Source organism: Culex pipiens, chromosome 2 (assembly GCF_016801865.2).
Source record: "Culex pipiens pallens isolate TS chromosome 2, TS_CPP_V2, whole genome shotgun sequence".
NCBI lineage: Eukaryota > Metazoa > Arthropoda > Insecta > Diptera > Culicidae > Culex > Culex pipiens.
Genome location: NC_068938.1, coordinates 44,442,648 through 44,461,622, shown reverse-complemented (window position 1 = coordinate 44,461,622; position 18,975 = coordinate 44,442,648). Strand labels below are relative to the sequence as shown.

The 18,975-nt window shown below is 37.2% G+C and overlaps 1 protein-coding gene across 2 annotated transcripts in view; it reads right to left on the bottom strand.

The window, feature by feature from the left end:
* LOC120426940 (abhydrolase domain-containing protein 2) overlaps nt 1-17,246 on the bottom strand; it is a 28,696-nt gene extending 11,450 nt beyond the window's left edge. The window contains exon 1 of one of the 2 annotated variants that reach the window (XM_039591760.2): nt 16,602-17,246. In XM_039591760.2, the coding sequence (XP_039447694.1) occupies nt 16,602-16,756 (155 nt within the window). In that variant the 5' untranslated portion in view covers nt 16,757-17,246. The remainder of the gene's footprint in view (nt 1-16,601) is intronic. The other variant, XM_039591761.2, reaches the window with a different exon arrangement.
* Between the last annotated feature and the right edge of the window lie 1,729 nt (nt 17,247-18,975).

The window sequence follows — 18,975 nt, the reverse complement described above, 5'->3', positions numbered from 1 at the left end:
GAAAAAAAACGTGAGATCACCTAAAAATTTATTTTTCAAACAAAAAAATCAAAACATCTCACCGGTGCAACGGCATTTAATCATAAAAAAACATCTTCTATCATATTCTATTATATTAAAATACAGACTCCTAAATTGTACAGTTCATTGTTGTTTATTATGTCATCCGATATTAACCAGATTTGGCCATGTCAACTCCATTTCACCAGGTAATAACACCAAGCAAGACGTCATAACGCGTCATAAAACCAAAATTGCACAAATCTAGTTGCGAAATCAAGTTAATGAGGCAACTTTTTAGAGCATCACCAAACCCATACACAGAGGAATACGGCGATGAAAATGTGTGCTAAATTTTAACTTTATAAAGCTCAATTTAACAGGCAGTCAGACTATAACCGTTTGTGCTTGTGTGCTCACTCGAGAGGGGTCGTTGCCTGCGGAAAGATAAAGCTTTTGGCACGACTGAATAAGGTAAAGGGGGGGTCTGAAAGAGTGTTGTTTTTTGCGAAAATAAAACTGTAACTAAAGGAAAAGGCAAATGAATGCAAGTCGGTGAGCAATTGTTACATGTTCCCAGACATGATCTACTCACGTAGATTGCTTTCCTGAATGAGGAAAAGGTGGCATTTTGTATATGGGGAAAAAGTTTGTTGTGAAATTGGTGTTCCAATGAATTTTATATCTTTTTATAAAACTAGCAGTAAAAGTTTTTTTGCTTTAGGATAAATGTTTTTAAATTTGCTGCTGTCACTGGAAAGCTTTCCATAATTAATCAAAATTGCCTCCATCACGTGGACACACCGGGTTGACACTGCAGGGCAGTCAATTGGCGATGTCACGCGACCAAACAACTTTCTTCGGCCCCAATGAGGTGGGGAGGGCACTTATGAGAATTACACGGTTCATCAATCTGACGTTGAAGAGTGTGCTCCATTTTCACCCGGATAATTACAACGTTTCCAACATCAAACCCACGAGAGACTGTTTAATAATGCATCAACCGACCAACCAACGCAAACCGGTGTGCTTTTCACAGTCACGAAAAAACAACAGTTTCATTCACGAAAAAATAAATACTTCCTTTGTGTTGCGGCTCCCACTTCACCGGAAGAGGCCACTCTCGAGGCAAAGATGTCGCGGTGGTGACACTTGTCCCGACCAGAAACGTGTCACTTTTGGGGCGAAACCAGCAGCCACAATAACAAGAAGATCGTCGTTGAGGCAAAATTTAAAAAAAAAAAACGAAAAAGGTGTTTGTACTGTCCATCAACCACGGACGGCACCGCACCAGCGGGAAGTGACACACCATCATTCAATGTTGGTTCATGGAAATCTGAAGCTACCATAATATGTTGCCTGAAGAATCGTGGATTTAATGTTTTACTTTTCAACTACTACAAGAAATGACATTTGATCAGTAGTTTTTCATAATTGAGTGAAATTTGTAACACAACAAAGAAAAATCGAGCCGAATCCTAAAATCAATTGACACCACCCACCACTCAATTCAACTTATACCGGGAAACCCATCAACGAGCAATCAAAAAACCGAAAGGAAAATCCAATTCCGGTGGGGATGGCGAAACCCGCCTTCTGCCACTGAATCCCATCACATTTCAATTTGTTTTTTCGCAGAAAACCGCTCACGACCCGAATCCGGTGAAGGTCGTCTCGCAAAAATTAGAACACGTCACACAGGGGTAATACTTTTGACGGGGAGGTATTTTGGGAAGATCATGTATCTTACCAGGAACCGGATAGGAATCCTTGGGCTAGTTATTTTTTATTCTTGCTTAAATAATGACGACGAAGGACAAGTTCAGATGTAATCCCTTGGCTGACTCTCTGTGTCCAAGAGGAGAGGATTATAATTTATTAAATCCTTTCCGTTGTGGGATGTTCGCCGTGGTTTCGGGGTCGGGTGCCGATGGAGACGACTAAATTTAATTAAGGTTTAATCCCAGCGATGACACAGATGACGATGTAGAACAGGTCCCGGGAGTGATATGGTAAAGGATTGCGAGTAGAATGTCACAGTGACTGATTGGTGAGCATCGGAATAGCAGCGGGATTTGAGGACAAACTGCACTATGCTGCCTTGCCGCTTTGATAGGATTTGATATAACTATCCGGTGGGTTGTGCTCCAGTTTCCAAGGGAAAAGCACACTGCACGACTTTGGAAACGTGATTGCAATCAATGGAACTATAGGGTTAGATGTGGGTATCAGTAATGTTACATCGGATGCAATCCATGTCAAGTTGCGACGTGTACTTTAATTTTGTTTTGTTTTAAATAATACAAGATTCGTTAATCTAAACTTACCATTTTAACTTAATTGGGAAAAATATTTTGCTTAAGGATCCCTCGGAACTTTTGTTTCATATGGGGAGCAAGTTACAATAAAAAAATCATATTCAATTTGGTTAAAGGCATTATTCTTTGTTTTTCTGTGAAAAATTAACATCACATTTATTCTATTGCATAAAAAAATGGAATGGGTTAGATGTCCCTATTTTAAACCTGCATATTTTTTAGAAAGTTATTAGAAATATCTTTCCAATGAAGAATGATGATCTGATAACCTTATTAAGAGTTATGAGCATGAATCTCAAATGTTTTTTTTTTGAAAATTTGGGAGCATCCATCATGCGAATATCGTTGGATGCCCCCATTTTGGGACTGTTACTCACAGGATCTAACTTTTAATATACCATCTATTTTCTATGTTTTCATTAGATGAAATCTCAAAGTACGTAATGAAACTTTTTTGATGTACAATTCATGTCCGAATAGTAGTTTATGCAACAAGTTGCAGAAAGAAGATTTTTTTCAGAACGAGTCGTCGTAGGTTCACCGAGTTAAATAAATACGACGAGTGCTGAAAAAATCAAGCTTTGCAACGAGTTCCATACAACATTTTTTGCAATTCCGATAAAAAAAAATCAAAAAGTCAAGTGATGAAAAGTTTAACTTTTCAGCATCCATTCCAGTGCTGAAAAGTAGAAATGTTCATCATTTATTTTAAAAGGTGTAACTATTCGATTCTGTAATTTTTGGTTCAGAAAAGTAGACCTTTTCGTCGTTCAAGAATGACAGGAAAAGTAAGTAATTTCACGACGAAATTGCAAAAATGTACGTTTGGAAATCAGGTTAACCTATTGTGATGTGATTATTGAAAAATTTAAATGTTTGTTTTATCAATCATCAGTTAAATTGCATGAAAAATTATTTATTATTGCTTACCAACTTGAAAATCTTTTTTTCGAATTCGGCAGTTGAAAAAACGGTAAAGTTTAGATCGTCAAATCATCTGTCAAAATGTACTGAGTTTTACCGATTATCAACAATATCTGGAGTTTTTTTTGAAAAGGTCCAATAAACTAAATTTCCAGTTTTTGCTTTTTGGGTGTTTTTGAAACCGCCTTGAGTCAGGGGTATTAAAAAACACCCAAAAAGCAAAAACTGAAAATTTGGTTAATTGGACCTTTTAAAAAAAAACTCCAGATATGAACATCATTTCAAAATTTCGGTAAGTAATTTGAAAATCCGATAAACTATAACGAATTAAGTTGAAAAAATCTACAATTGTATCAAACGAAGATATTGAGAGTTCGTATCATTTCCAAAACTACAGGTTAATTTTTTTTATTAATTTCGTGAAATAAAGTTTAAAGGTCCATTATAGGTACTAGGCCCAATATATGGAAAAAAACCAATGTATAGATGCAGCATGCTTGATGCAGTCTCCAAGTGCCTCATAGTTTGCTGTTGCAGACTCACTCACTTAAGTGGCAAGAGTAATGATGTTCAATTAGTCACACGTACAGAACACGTCTCAAGTTCAGACCGTACGAAGTCTGGGTTCTGGGTTCTGGGTAACAAAGCGATATTTTTGAAGATATGAAGTCTGTGACATGTTTTTATACCTCAAATTGCGGCGAACAATAAAATACAAGTTAATGCCTTTATGGCAATATTGATCTGCCGCTCGAAGCTAGTCCGTCCCATATGTAATTTCGTCAATTTTGAGGTAATAATGCAGTTTGGTTCAAAATCATGTAAACTATCAGAAAAACCAATAAAATGTAAAGGTGAGAACAAGATTGTCCGTTCGACGCAGTGGTGAACGCAGAACGCTGTGCCAGTTCGATTATTCCATCAACTGTCAGTCAAACAATCTGCAGGGGTTGCTTTGTTCAATGGTCGATGACTGGCAGGCTATGATGACAGGCGCAAAATTTTGCGTTTGCGTTCAGGCCTGACGGACAATCTTGTTCTTACCTTAATACTTTGTTCTAGAAATCCGGAGAAAATCAACTTTTTCGTGAAATTCTAACACGTAGCCTTATGGGCGGGACAACTTTGACACGCGTTTTTCTCGGCTTGCTGTTTTTACATATGGGACGGACACGATTAGAGCGGCAGTGATATAGTTCCGTTTTATTCCGTTTTATGGTTTGACACCAACTGTTGTGAAACGAACTAGGTCAATTTTTAGTTTGACACCCCTTTTACACGGAGTTCACACACACTACCAAACGTTTGTTTTGATAGTGTGAGTGAGCGCCGTGTAAAAAGTGACAGTTCGTCACTTTTTAGTTTGACTTTGTCAAACCAACGGGGTACAAACTAAAAAGTGTCAAACGAAAAAGTGACCAACCACCGGGGGTTGAGTGTATTGAGGTTTGTAATTTGGACTAAGATTTCTGTAAACTTTATTATTTCTTGAATTTGTATAAGTTTGTAAGAAAAAAATGAACTTCAGAAGTGATTGGTATAGTGTATTTTTCTCTAGGTGGATAAGTCATGGATAAAAAGAAATAGTTAATTGACAAGAGAACAAGCAGCAAATTAAAAAAAGCGAATTTTGATGCAAAAAAAAAACTCCAAATTTAAGGATAAGACCAACCCATTTAACATCCAAGAAATCGGAAAACCGGAGAACCGACTTCAAAATAGAGAATCTAACATGTTCGCAAGCTTCATACTCAATGTGCCCTTTTTAATGGCGAACGTCAACTTCGAGAAACTTCTATTCAGCTTTCTTTCGCAGTACAATACGATGATCACATTTTGCTTCATTCCTAGAAGTTCCCGGCAAACAGCTGTGGCATTATCAAGGTTCTCATACGTCTTTGCAAAAAAAGTAACAAAAAAATGTTTGCAACTTATTTCGTACTTTGGCCGAGCTTCAAGAGGTGCTCCGCCATGATAAGGAACTGGCCTCAATTGACACACAACAGATAATGATTTTCTTTTGCTTTTCAATTAATGCGACTTCGTTTGAACTTTTTTAGTAGTCAGCAAATTACATTCACCTACGCAGAACGTCAACTGATGCCGTCAGCAACCGTGACTAAATTGCCATTATGAGTTCCACAAGATTCCGACGCAAAGTACTTCCCAAATGACATATCTGCAAATGACGTTACTGCAGAGGTCTTGCCGGGAAATTTGCTCCATCATGCAATCGCAAAGTTGCTCTCCACCGACTGTGTAACTTTTAATGACAGACTTGGGCCAAGCTTATTCCCTTGTCATTTTCCGCGAGGCGACACTTTTCGCTTGAGCAGAGCTTTGCCGATCGCTTCGATTTTCGCCAATTTCTATCAAAACCATAACAAGTTACGGCACCACACAGTGGTGTTCGCAAAAGTGACCCACAGATCTTGTGCCCTACATTGCTTACCACTGCAAAAGAAAGAAAAACAAATTCTGATTACCACCGCCGGTGAACACTTTTCTTTTTGCGCATCTGCCGCCAATTTAGAGAGATTCGAGAGACGACGAGACAAGAGCGCATTAAATTACACGTTTGTTACGTAAATTTAATTAAACTCAGCAGCAAGCTGCACCCGCCGGTGATGCCGCGCAGTAGTTTTTTGTTTGCTGTACTCCAGCAGACTGTGGGTATTAAATTCCTACGATGAGCCAGCACAGTTCGTTACACATGTAACATGGGTTTTAAAAGGCAAGAGCCTTAAGGGGGAATTTGGAGCTTTTAAGAGGTAAATGTGTCCGTGATTTAGTTAGTAAACTATGTTTTTCGAAATCAAAATAGGTCCAACAGTTTTTCAGGTTTAGCAAAAATGTTTTTACAAAAATCATATTAAAAACGGTTCGAAACGGCTCAACCACGATTTTACACCCTCATAATCGGTGGAAAGGTTACTGACACCCACGGCACGCAAGCTTTTATTATTGTTGTATACAGCGGCGTTACCCAATAAAGACGCGTTGCAACGGTCGAATCAAAACACGTGCGCGCACGCCGTGCGGACTTTGGCACAGATACGCTACACTCGCGCCTTGTGCTCGATTTTTTTCCGGCCTAAACCAATACTTTCGTCAATCACAGTAGCGGGCCGTTGCCTTATCTACATGCGAAAATGTCTGCGGTGGAAGTTCGAGAAGCCATCATCCGCCTGGCGTACCGTCACGCGCACGAACTTTGATTCATAGCTAAGCTTTGGATTGAGTGACGCCGAAAAATCGTGCCCCGTTGAGTCATCGGACCGCAACCGAACTTGGTAACTCGTTCGAGCTGGCGGGAAGCTTCGAGAAAAGATTACGACAGGGGGGCTGCTAGGCGAGTTCACTTTTTAATATTATTTTGAGTTGAGTACTCTGAAAAATGTATAATCGTCTGTTTTTTTAAACAAAATCAAGTTGTCTTTGAGAGTCACATAGACAAATCAAATAATATTTTCTGCAATTCATTCTCGAATGACAGCAGACAAATCAAATGCTAAGAAGTTCTACTTCTCATCTCTGAAATGAATGCTGAAAAGTTGAACTTGTTTTGAAAAGTATTACTTTTCAACATGGTTGATTGATTAAATACGTGGACATTACTGCCGTTTTACGGCGATATGATGTATACGCCATTGGAGTGATTTTGCTGTAGACACGATTTTCTGTTTTTGTTCATTTTTTCAATTTAAAATGACTAATTTAAGGTCTGCTCTGTAGAAACTGTTAAAAAGTACAATAAAAATGTGGCCCCTATAAAATTCCTTGATTTTTCCTATTCTCTACGATTTTAAGCCACAAACATCATTTGGCCGTAAAAATAGCATTAAAAAATCACTACTTTTCCTTCCCAATGATGTATGTATACATTGGTCGATCAATGCAAGCTATATGTTTTGAGCCAGCTATTTTGACAGCTGAGCGGATTAAGGGAATGCATTGTCCACGTGGATACTTTAAAGGGGGGGAGGGTACTAGGGACCTTTTTTTTATTACGTAACGCATTTGGGGAAAGGGGGGGGGGTCGGAGGCCGTTTTACGCTCCATACAATTTTTTTTAAAATTTGTATGGAAATTTTGTTGCGTGGGGGAGGGAGGGGGTTTAAAAATCCGATTTTTTTGCGTTACATAATAAAAGAACGTTCCCTTAGCGATAATCTACGCTCCATAAAAACATTGTTGCATGAACAATTGTCCGTAAGGGAGGTGGGTGGGTCCAGAATTTTCAAAAAAGTGTCTACTGTGTGTGGATAAGGTGTCATCCATTAAGTACGTCACATTAAAATCAGCCAAAATTTACTACACCCCCCTTTGTCACGATTTCCCTATGCTTTTAACGCGCAATGTCACGCTTGCTCAAACCCCCCCCCCTCCTCCCCCTCAGAACGTGGCGTACTTTATGGATGACGCCTAATGGATGTCCCCTTAAGAATTAAATCGAAATGTAATAAATTATTTCCCAGTCTTGATTTGGTACCAAAACCTCAAATCAACATTCAAACAGTATTGAATTTGACTTCTATCAATTCTCAATGTATACATACATCATGATGAGTAAAATTGGCGTATACATCATTGTTTGTTTGCTTAATAAAATGGGCCCCAGAGCAGCTTTTTGAAAAATTCTTTCGTCAGGAGGTAGCTTTTAAGATTCTTTATCAGACTGTACAATAAAATTAAAAATGTCCAAAATGGCGTATACATCATATCGCCGTAAAACGGCAGATTAGGGTGCCCAGAATATGGAACTTTTTCTCAAAACCTCGCTCCACAAGCTAAATAATGTTCCTTGAGCTATTTTAGGACTCTGGGCCAAATATGAGCAAAATCGGTTAACGTTTACGAAGGTAAAGTTTGTATGAGAAAAATCGAAAAAAATGCATGGAAAATCCAATTTTCTCACGGTTTGGTCTGCAGGGTGCGCTACTTCCATCAAAATATTCCCAAAAATGAGATTCTTATTGAAAAACTCGATCCTAAAAAGTTATTAGCAGCTTGAAAAGTCATTTTTGTATCAAAACCCCTTTTCCCCTCTAATTTTAGGCTCGGGTATCAATGAGTTAATCTCAACAAATTTTGCTCAAAATTTGTACAGATGCTTGAAATAACCCAATAAACAGTTTTTCGCTTGTGGAGCAAGATGTAATTTTTTCTGGACACCCTAATGGAAATTTGACTTAAAACTCCCTTCATATGGTGTAATTCGGAATTGCAAAAAATGTTGCAACGAGCTGTAAAACTTGATTGTTTCAGCACTCGCCATGAATTATCCGAAGGTTTGATGAAACATCGGATAATCGAATATGACAAAAATCTTTTTTTTAATTTTGTTACTTTAAACATCAAATCCATGTTTTGCGACTCCATTTTAGTCAAACTTAAATAATTTTGCCAATATAATCACCAAATGTATTTCTTTAGTATTGCATCACTGCATTTTTGGCCGCAATCTTGGATTTAAAAATTCTGAATCACTTCATAGTAGTTTAGGGGTCATACTTGAGCATAACATTTTAAAAACAAGACCGCGAAAAGCATATTTTTTCGCTTTTTGATTATCTGAAGTGAAATTTGTCCAAGTCTGGAGACTGTATAAGTAAAAAGTGCCGCTTTTGAAATGTCAGATGTTAAATCGGATTAGGAATCATAAAGCACTTTACAGATTTTTTTTAAATAAAATATGCCGTTTAAGGGAAGAATCCACCTGAAGTTTGATTATGCTTATATTTAACAATTTGGTTGCCAAAGTCAGAAAACAATTTTTAAAAAAGTTCAGAAAATTTCCTTAAAAAAAATTGCCGAAGAAACTTTGACGATTGGACCAGACCAAGCGTTTCAGAAAAGTCGTTGGTCGGCACTTGGACAGGCAATCCATATGTCATCAGTACAATTCCCGGAGTGGAAGGGGAGTAGGTCTGCTTCAGCCAAACAGTGCAACAAAAAATAACTCAATAAAAATTAAAAATGATGATGGATCACAACATTCTTTACACATTGTAAAAATCATGCTTTTGTATCAAGATATTGATGTAAGTATTTGCTAAATTGTTGCGTCTATTCCGTGACAAATAAGCGATTGAAAAAGTTTTTAAAAAATTACTGCTCCATGATTTTTCGAGCAAATATCTAAGGAGGGCGAACATAATCTTGGAATAACATTGGCTATGGTCTTATTAATTTTTCATTTTCAATTATACGTTATGAATTTCATTTATAATTAATTAAAATAAAAAAAAATAAAAAAGTTGGGATACTTATGTGCACCAAAAGTTTGGAAAATAAATTTATATTGATTTTTTAAGTCAACTTAAAACTTTTTATTTACCTAACCTTAAATTTATTTAAATTTTATGAAAGGGTTTTAAACTTGATTAAACAAACATTTGATGTAATTTTTTTAAATTAAGCATTAAAATTAACCTTAACAATGGTAATTTTGGCATCTTATTCAATTAGCACACTTTTAGGCTGAAATTTATAAAAAACACAGTGGTTATCAAAGTCACAGCGAATTTTCAAAATATAAATTATCAATGAAAAAGGTACATTGTCATTGTGTGAACTACTCCTCTAGATGCTTAATAAATATAAATCTAGAAACAAGTCTTAAGCTTTTTTGATATTTTGCTTCAACTTTTCGTCAAAGACAATTCGATGCCTCTGTGCTCTCTTGTAACCAATTGGAGTGAGTTAGCTCCTTTTAAGCTATTTGAGTCACCCTAATGAAACCAACTCTACTGGTCGGCAACAGCGAATAGTAATTGAGTAAAGGGGTCTGCAAAATTTTAATTCCGCTCACGCGTACCGAGATAAGCATTGCCGGTTTTGTCTTTTGGAGATAATCGCGCTTCAAATGGTTCTGTCAAGTCATTCGTGGAAATCTTCTACTCTTGAAAAACATACTTGTACAATTTGTGGAGAGCTTGTCTTTCAAATTTGTGACTTTTTCCTATTTCAAAATCAAATCATCGATATCTCCCCACCATTTCAAGCGCAAACAGATGTCCAGCTAACAAAAGTGCCAATTAACTTTGCCTAATTAATTTCCCTCCACCGTTGTGACGATGCGAAAAGTGTCCAATTTCACCGCACCACGGCGGAGTTTCCTGTACCACCTTCACTTCGACGTCGTCGTGCTATCTTGTCGCACCCGCCATTTTGACGTTCCGAGAAAAACGCGTTTTAATGTTTGACCTTGAATATTCAAAAACGAGAGCACGCAATGTAAACAATAACAAACACGTTTTGTTTGGCTGACCATTCTGTGCATTGTCCCGAAGTTTGGTTGAAGTTGGTTGCTGGAGTCCCGAGTTATAATTACAAATGTTTACGGTAGTCTAGCTTGTACGTGCGACAAACGCATCCTGACTTTCCTGGCCTGAAATCCCTTTGGCCTTTTGTCGCACTTACATCAATTTTCATGGAGTGACAAGATAGCACGACAAGATTGAAACTACTTTCATATGTAAAGTGACAAAAATGCACGGAGTTTTTTCGGTTTTTGTATAATATCTCAGGATTGAAATCGAATTTTGGGGATCTGTGAAGGTCAAAAGGTGAGGCATTGTGAGCTGCACAAAATGGCGTTCTTAACTCAATTTGGCCCAAAATGCACGTACGACAAGTTAGCACGATGGCGACGACTTGTTGGTATGTCCTGGCCTGTCAGAGCGAAGAAAAGAAGACGCTGATCGAGACTGAACCAGCAGCCCCGAAAATAATTGAATCATTTTTCCTTCGTTATTCCACTGTTTGTACAGGAGGACGACGAGGTAGACGACGACGGCGTTGGTCCCTGCCATCCTAATGGAGTTCTGGGACAGGTTGGCCGTCCCAAGGTTGGGTGACAATGTTGCCCTCTGAATACATTTTGCCTGTGCCTCCAATAATGGAAAGGATAATGGAAGCACTTTAGGAAGGATTCTCTGGTGCACTTTTATTCAGTGCTCTTTTATGAAAAATTAACTAATATAGTTTATTAAATTTTCTAAAATAATTTAAAATGAAAAAAAAAAATGATTCCAATTTTGTCAAAAGAATTTAAAAGTTTTCTTGTCGACTTTCCTCGGAACCACTTTAGTCAACGGAAGCCCTTGAGCAAACTTTCCTCGCCAGCTGATTGCTGCAATACCAAAAGTCACACAAGTGCCACCTTTCCCCCCCCCTGCTTCTCGGTAGGATCGGGATCGTCGTCGAAGGATGTCCGCGAATAAAGTCATCCAAACAATTTATTCCCTCCCGTTCGCGTGGTGTTTTTCCCGGGCGCTACTGATGGGGCAGTAAAAATCGATTTTCCTTTCCCATTTGGGAGGGCAGGCAGCTTTTCCTTGCTTTTCTCTCTCGCAAATGACGCCGAGGACGAAAGTACTTTTGGGTGCTGCCGTCTGCTTGAGGTAAATATTTATAGACGTTCAACAATGGAAATGCGATTCGGCGGGAAAGGGATCCGATTTTGATCGGGAATCAAGGATTGGAGAAGTGGGAGCAATTTGGGAGAATTTATTGGAACGAGAGGCGTGCGGGTTTGACAAATTGGGCGCGGTAACTTTCCATGGGATTATTAGAAGTTTGTGTACACTGAATTCACGGAAATTTTTAGATTTCCCAAATGCACAAGATTTTAAATATTGAAAACAAATATTCGTTTCTCAAATATTAACTATCGTCTAAAAATATTTTACAAATTTTTTTATTTTTAATTCATCGAGTTCTGAATATTCACTTAATCCTCTCCAACCAAATTAAGCCTCTAGATGGCCTTTAATCATGTGACTTTGCCAATGTTTAGCAAAAGAAAATTATATACAGCCATTAAAAAAAATCGCTTTAAGTTTAACAATATGTCTTTTAAGATGAAAAACAAAAAAAACTAGAAATTAAATGCAAATAAAAAACCAAAAAAATATTCAAGTTTTTCCATAGAATTAAAATTTCTTTAAATTAAATCCTGAACAAAGGAAAATTCAAACCCGTAAAAAAGATAATAGAGTTGTTTTCTACGTTTTCGTAAATCGACTTTTCTTTGTATTTTTTTTTCATGAAAATTGGGCCATGCATTCAATATGTCAAAAGAAGCCTTGCATCATTCGTTTTTCCATACAAGTCTCCATACAATTTTAGGGGCTGGTCATATAAAATGAGTAAGTGAATGTATTAAATTCTGTATCTTGAGAAGGGATTTCTATCGATTTGGGTCTTCGGCAAAGTTGTAGGTACATGAACAAGTTTTATTTAAATTATTTTTTAATAAATCAAAAGTTGAATTCCCAACATAAATAAAAAATCGTGTTTTTTGAAAAATATCTTGGGCATAAAATTATTGAAAATTATTTTTTAATTCAAAATTGAATTTGCAATCGAAAAGTACTTTACTTGTTTTAATAAAATATATAAAATAAAATCTTTGTGAAATTTTCTGATCATTTCAACAAAAATATTTCAAAAACTTGATAATTTGGACTAAAGAAAAACTTTCTTTTTAAGTCCTTTTCAAAAGTAAAGCTTTGTTTCAAAATGTTGAAATTATTATTATTGAAAAGATCAAAAAATTTCACAAGAGTTTCATTTTTCAACACTGACTTCCGAGATACCGTCGGTTCATCGATTCGAATTAGCAAACCCGCTCTTTTTTCAGGAGCCGTTCATTTTCGAAAAAGAGCCGCTCTTTTGAATGATTTTTTAAGAGTCGTGTGATTTTATAAGTTATAAGTTATATTGATTAAAAAATTAAAACTGAAAACGAGAAGATGCCTTTGAAACCATAAGTCTTGGCGGTCTCTATGTCAAGATTTCTACTCAAACCTAAACATTCGAGTAATTGAATGGCATCCAAACTTAAATCTTGAACATTGGAAAAAATGCTAGTAATTTTAAAATTGCGTTTGTTTCTGCAAGATTTGAACTGTTTTTTTCATGTTATTTAAAAAATCATGTACTTTTTAGAATAATTTGTACAAGCATTGAAATATTTAAAATTGCCTTTTCAATTCTCAAAAACAAATTTAATACCATTTTTTTTGTAAATTCAATAAATAATATTTATTACAAAAATCATGTCATCTTGAGCTGGTTCTTTCAAAAGACCGAAGTTTAAATAAGAACCGCGGTTCTTTTTTTTGTGAGCCACGGTTCTTTCGCTCTTTTCAGTGAACCAGCTCTTTTTTTGCCCATCTCGAATTCTTTGTGAGGCTGTATCTCAGAAACTTATTGCCTGATTTTTAAAGGTTCAGAGAGAAAATTTCAGGAAATTTTCTCAACTTTTCAAAGATATTTTTTTCTTCCAAGAAGTTTTTTTTAATCCAAAAAAACGAAAAGAATTCAAAAATCTATGACAAATTTTTCAATTCTTCAAAAGCAGCTATAACTTGAAAACGGTACAAGAAAACGGTAAAGTGTAGAATACTTTTCGATTGTAAATTCGATATTGCATTAGAAAATAAATCCAAAATGTAAAAGAAATTATAAATATAAGGGGAAAAATCAACTGATACCGGAATAGAAATTGCAAAATGCAAAGTTAATAAATATATGAAAAAATATTTAACGTGGATTTTTATATTATGCATGCAAATGAAACATTATGAGCTTTTGCTTTTTTGAAACATAACAAAAACGTTATGCTCATGAATACGTAGATACTTTTTCTTGTAAAACATAATAATCTGAACCTTAGATATAACTTTGCCGACAGCTACAACCGGAATTAGCATGAGAAGCCGAAATCGGAATCAGAGTCGTTAAAAAATCCAACGTATTCCTGAAAAATTTAGTCACAGAAACAAAAAACAATGCAGACTTAATAAAAATAAACATTCATAATGAAATAATTTAACTGACTTCTTTTTGTACAATCATGCTTTGCGCAAAATTAAGAGACACACTTGAAGGTTCAATGTCTAACGTTAATTGATGTTCGCTCATAAATTTGAAAAGCTTGATACATTGTTTATTCCTAACAATAAAGAAATATTATTATTATCTCTTGGACATTAAGTCAACGCTCGATTGATCAACAAAAGGAAAATTGCCGCTTTTCACTTTTCCTTGCAGGTTACGCCACATCACACTGTTGTTGTTGCTGCTGCTGCTGCAGAGAAGCGTGACAGAATTAATCAAAATGTATTACTGTCCAATAAAACCAACAACCACTACAGCAGCAGCAGCAGCACCACCACCACTGCACTTTTTTTCTCGACAGCAATTTACTTTCACCGTCGGGTTCATCCCTGCGGTGCCTGTCCCTATTAAGCCTGCTTCAGCTCTAAAGCTAAATTGGTACATTGTCTATCGGTTTTGTTTAGACTGTGGGGTTAAATGGACATGATTAACATTTGTTCAGGGGAAAATCAGCTTCAATGTTATTCCAAAAACAGATATTTTGATAAAGTTTGGTGATGATCCATGATCAACAAAGTTTTTAAAATAACTTTAACTTTCAGCTTAATTTAATGACTAGTCTATCAGACATGCCCCACCAGGATTATCAATGCATCGGAGATGAAAAACGGCGCCGGCAGTCGATGCCCGCTGGCTGCGCCGACGACGAAATCCTGAATGAATTTTCATTACTCAATGTCACACCGCCGTCGCGAATGAATGGCGAGACGCGGCCGGATGGAAGATGTCCGCGGGAGTGGAAAGCAAATCAAATCAACGAAACGGAACCCACAACCCCTCGCAGCCCATTGACAGGCCCCGTGTCAGCCGTGTTGACTTTTGCTGGTGCGTGGGTGAAATTGTTCCCCCAAGCCCCCCTTCCGGTTCAACGGCCCCCGCTTGATAGAGGAGATCGATTTTCCCTTATCTGCCGACGGATGGCGATTGAAACGAATCGGATGGTCGGTGTGGCGGCAAACGATTGTTGGAGATTTTCAAATGCTGTGTGGGGAACCCTTCTTCGACCCGGGGGATGATTGATGAGATATTGGCGCCACATACGCTGGCGTGGTTGGTGAACTTTGACGGGGTTATGAAGTTGAAAAGTAAAAGATTCGATGTTTGGAAGCCTATCAAAATGATTGATTAGAATAACACTGGAATAAATCAAACGAATTTCAATATACAACAATTCCACTGAACAACAGCAAATTAAAAATCAAATGTGAACCAAATCGACTCAAATTTTTTAAAAGTTTCATGTTTCAACCTATAACAAAAATCATTAATTTTGCTTATTCTCGAGAGAATTGCTCCAGAACAGCCTGAACAAGCTCCAAATGTTTTAAGGTCAACAATAAAGTTTGGACTAATTTTTGATAATGTCAGGTTTTTTTAGGAAAAAAAGTTTTAAAAATAACGCTTAAATTCAACACGTTGTTTTTTGCCTAATATAATTTCTCTTTTTTGCCTAACATAATTTCTCAGAAGTATGCCAAATTTGTGATAGAAATTTGCTTACTTCTTGATCATTAAAAGAAACATTGTGACCCCAACATATGGACGTCTACCCTAACTGACTTAACTTCAAAACCAGCACAATTCAATAATTTGTTTACTATTTGATAACAAATTATTTGTTCCGTATTGAAGCGCTTGCCGCCGCGGCGCGCTCGGAAAACACTTCCTCTCGAATGTTCTGCGGTGTGCGCCCTTTTCCAGCGCATGCATTGCATATGATTCGCCCTTGTTTCCAAACCAAACAGAAAAGTGTAGAAGGAAAAATTTTGCACACTGCTTGCACGAATTCCGTTCGCAGGTCCATGTTGTTTTATTATTGTTATTTTTTCCTCTTTTTTCAACCCTTGTGAGCATGGTGCTATAAAACCATTCACAAATACCGTTTGATTTTTTCGTATTTCCCCCCGCATTCTTTCGGACATTCTTCACTTTGTGAAGTTTAGTGGTGATGCTTTTTAGTTTGTTTTAAGAAAAAAAAAATGGTAGTTTCAAAAATACGGAAAAAGCAAAAAATAAAAATAAAAGAAATGTTAATAGGACCTTTGAAAAGAAAAAAAATAGAGATGTAATGTATTACCTAAAATCCCTTTACCTTGAAAATTAAATTGTATCTATATAAATGAATCAGATCTGTTACAATAGAAAAATAGGCGAATAAGAAGGTTCCTGTCCTGGTCAAAGACTTTTCTGTTGTCCTGTAAAAGGACCGATTACCTTAACCGATAAGTAAAAAGAGAGGAAAACAAAACAAATCGAAAAAAAAACAAGAAATGTTTTCGTTATCGTCTCGAACATTCCACAGGCTACCCCATCCAGCCCTGTCCCTATTCCAGAGGCCAACCCAAGGCCAGAGATTATGACCGTCGTCTATCCCGAATATGTCCAGTGGGAAATATTTATGATTTCTCCCGCCCCTCCTAAGCATGTATTAGTGGCAGAGTTACTCACGGTTCTCTGAGCATTGGTGCGATCTTGTTGAAGCACTCCATAAACTGTCCATCCCGGCAGAACATCTGCGGTATCTGGGGCTGGCTGTTGACATTGAGTAGCCGGAACAGGATGCACAGTATCACGGCCACGACCGCTAGGAATGCTGGCGACATGGCGAATTGCTGGCGCTTTCTGTCTCAGACGATGGTTTTATTCTCGTTTGATCACTTTTCCAAACTTCCACCTAGTTCACAACTCACTCATCAACTAACAGTTAGCTGTTAATTTCTCCGTTGCCATCACACACTAACACAGAAACGTCAAATTTGGACGCGCCACCGCCGCCACACATCCAAGTGTGCCGCGAATTTCACCTTAATCGTCTCGCGAATCAAACTGCAAACAATGAATCCGCTTGAGATCCTCCCCTTTACGAAGACCATCCGCCTACTACGTGATCCATTCACTCAATGTGCGAGTGTGTACGTTTTATTGTTGAATCAGCTGTTCCGAGACAGACCTGGGGCCTGGAAGTTCCGCACCGACAGACGCTTCTGGAAGGAATTTCACTGAACCTTCACGAAAATTGTCACTCCCGTGTTACCGTGCGGAAAAAAGACCGTGTATCACATCCGAAACGCACCATTAGACTGACACAGAGACCTATCTGCGAACGAAACCGACGACGACGACGACGGTGAGCGGCCACCAATACCACGGCGCTCTGTGACAATCGGGGATGGACGGCGTGAGTCAACCCGCGCACACGTTTTGTACACCCCAACTAAAAATGTTCTGTGTATAAATTGTGTTTTTGCAAGTATCAAAGATATATGATCGACCCTTAATGGCGTAGACTGTCTACAATTAGGCAAGGTAGGCGCCGTTAAAGGTCGATCGTGTTGTCTACGAACTGTCAAAAACACAATTTATAGTTATTTCAATTTATTTTCATATTATGAATGAATTTGATGAAAGTTTATTTTTATTTCTCGCATACTTTTTCGAATGGTCCTATGTCAATAGAAAACCTATGCCATATTGGTGGTTTTGAAAAAGTAATCTAGATTTAAGATTCAACAAGCTGGGTACACAATCCACCTTGGGTGTAAGAATCTCATCACGACCACCAGCATCAGCATGTTTATGTATTGCTGCCTCGTGCCACCCCACCCGAGAAAGCATGTTCGAAATTTTCGTTTTAGCATAGAAAGAAGAAGCGTGACAGCCGCTGAGACAGAGCATGGTTTTGTTTTTGTTTTTATCGCGCTCGCAGTTCGAAACTCGAAAACTTGACAGAAAAATAACGAGGAAGTCTGCGCAAGGATGGTGAAACATCTGTTGGTGCTTTATTTTGGTGAAACGTGACGCCAGTTCTTGGACAATTTCTGTTCAACCTGCGTCAATTTCTGAACTCGACAGGTTGCTTGCCTTATATTTGTCGTCTGAAAAAGATTGAACTTGTTTAAGACTGGCGTTTTCCTTGAAGGTGCTTATAAAAACTCGAGTTGCAGTTCAATATGGCGCTGCCTTCCCGTATCACCTTAAATGCACGGAAAGAAGAGTGGAGTTAATTAAATAAAAACAATGGTAGTACAACCAAGGAATTGTTGTAACATGAGAAATCTAAATCCGCGTTACTGGAAACGCTTAAGATTGATAGGTGAATACCATAAACTCGAACGAAAATAAACATTTTCTGCTACATCAAACAGTAACGATCACCTCATGCTCAAATTAACAATCACATTTGATCCTTACACAAAAACCCAATAATGTTGAGCTGCGAATATTGCGGGCATTTCCAGATCCTCTCAAAGCCACTCTGAATACACTCTAGTTTATGATAATACGAAAATAATAATAAGATTCAAACTTGTAAAACCGAGAGTAAAACAATATTTTTTCATGAATTCTTTTAAATCCATTCTAACTTTATAAACTAATTCTGATAGTTTCGCTGCTTTGAGAAAAAAATAAAATTTTGATTTTATAAGTACATAAAAACAAAATTCTATTTTTTTTTCTTAAAGTAGCGAAACTGTTCCTAAAACAATTCTAAAGCATTGATTGGAAGAATGGCATTTCAAAAATAAGTTCAAATATGTAAATGAAAACATCTGTATCAAATTTTCACAGATAATTCGGTCTTGAATCAGGTTTATTGAATTATGTACGTTTCTTGAGGTAGCCTTAGCTTCAGCGGACAGTGGGCATTATTGTTGAGCTTTTAGTTTGGGGTGGGCTTTTATTTCAAAAGTTTATACGATGTACTTTCGTGTTACCCGTGGTGCATACATTAAGGTTATTATTGTTGAAATATTTCTTAGACATAATTTTCTTTCAAATATGTTCCCGTCCCTTTGTGTTATTTGAAGTGTTGCTCTTGTGA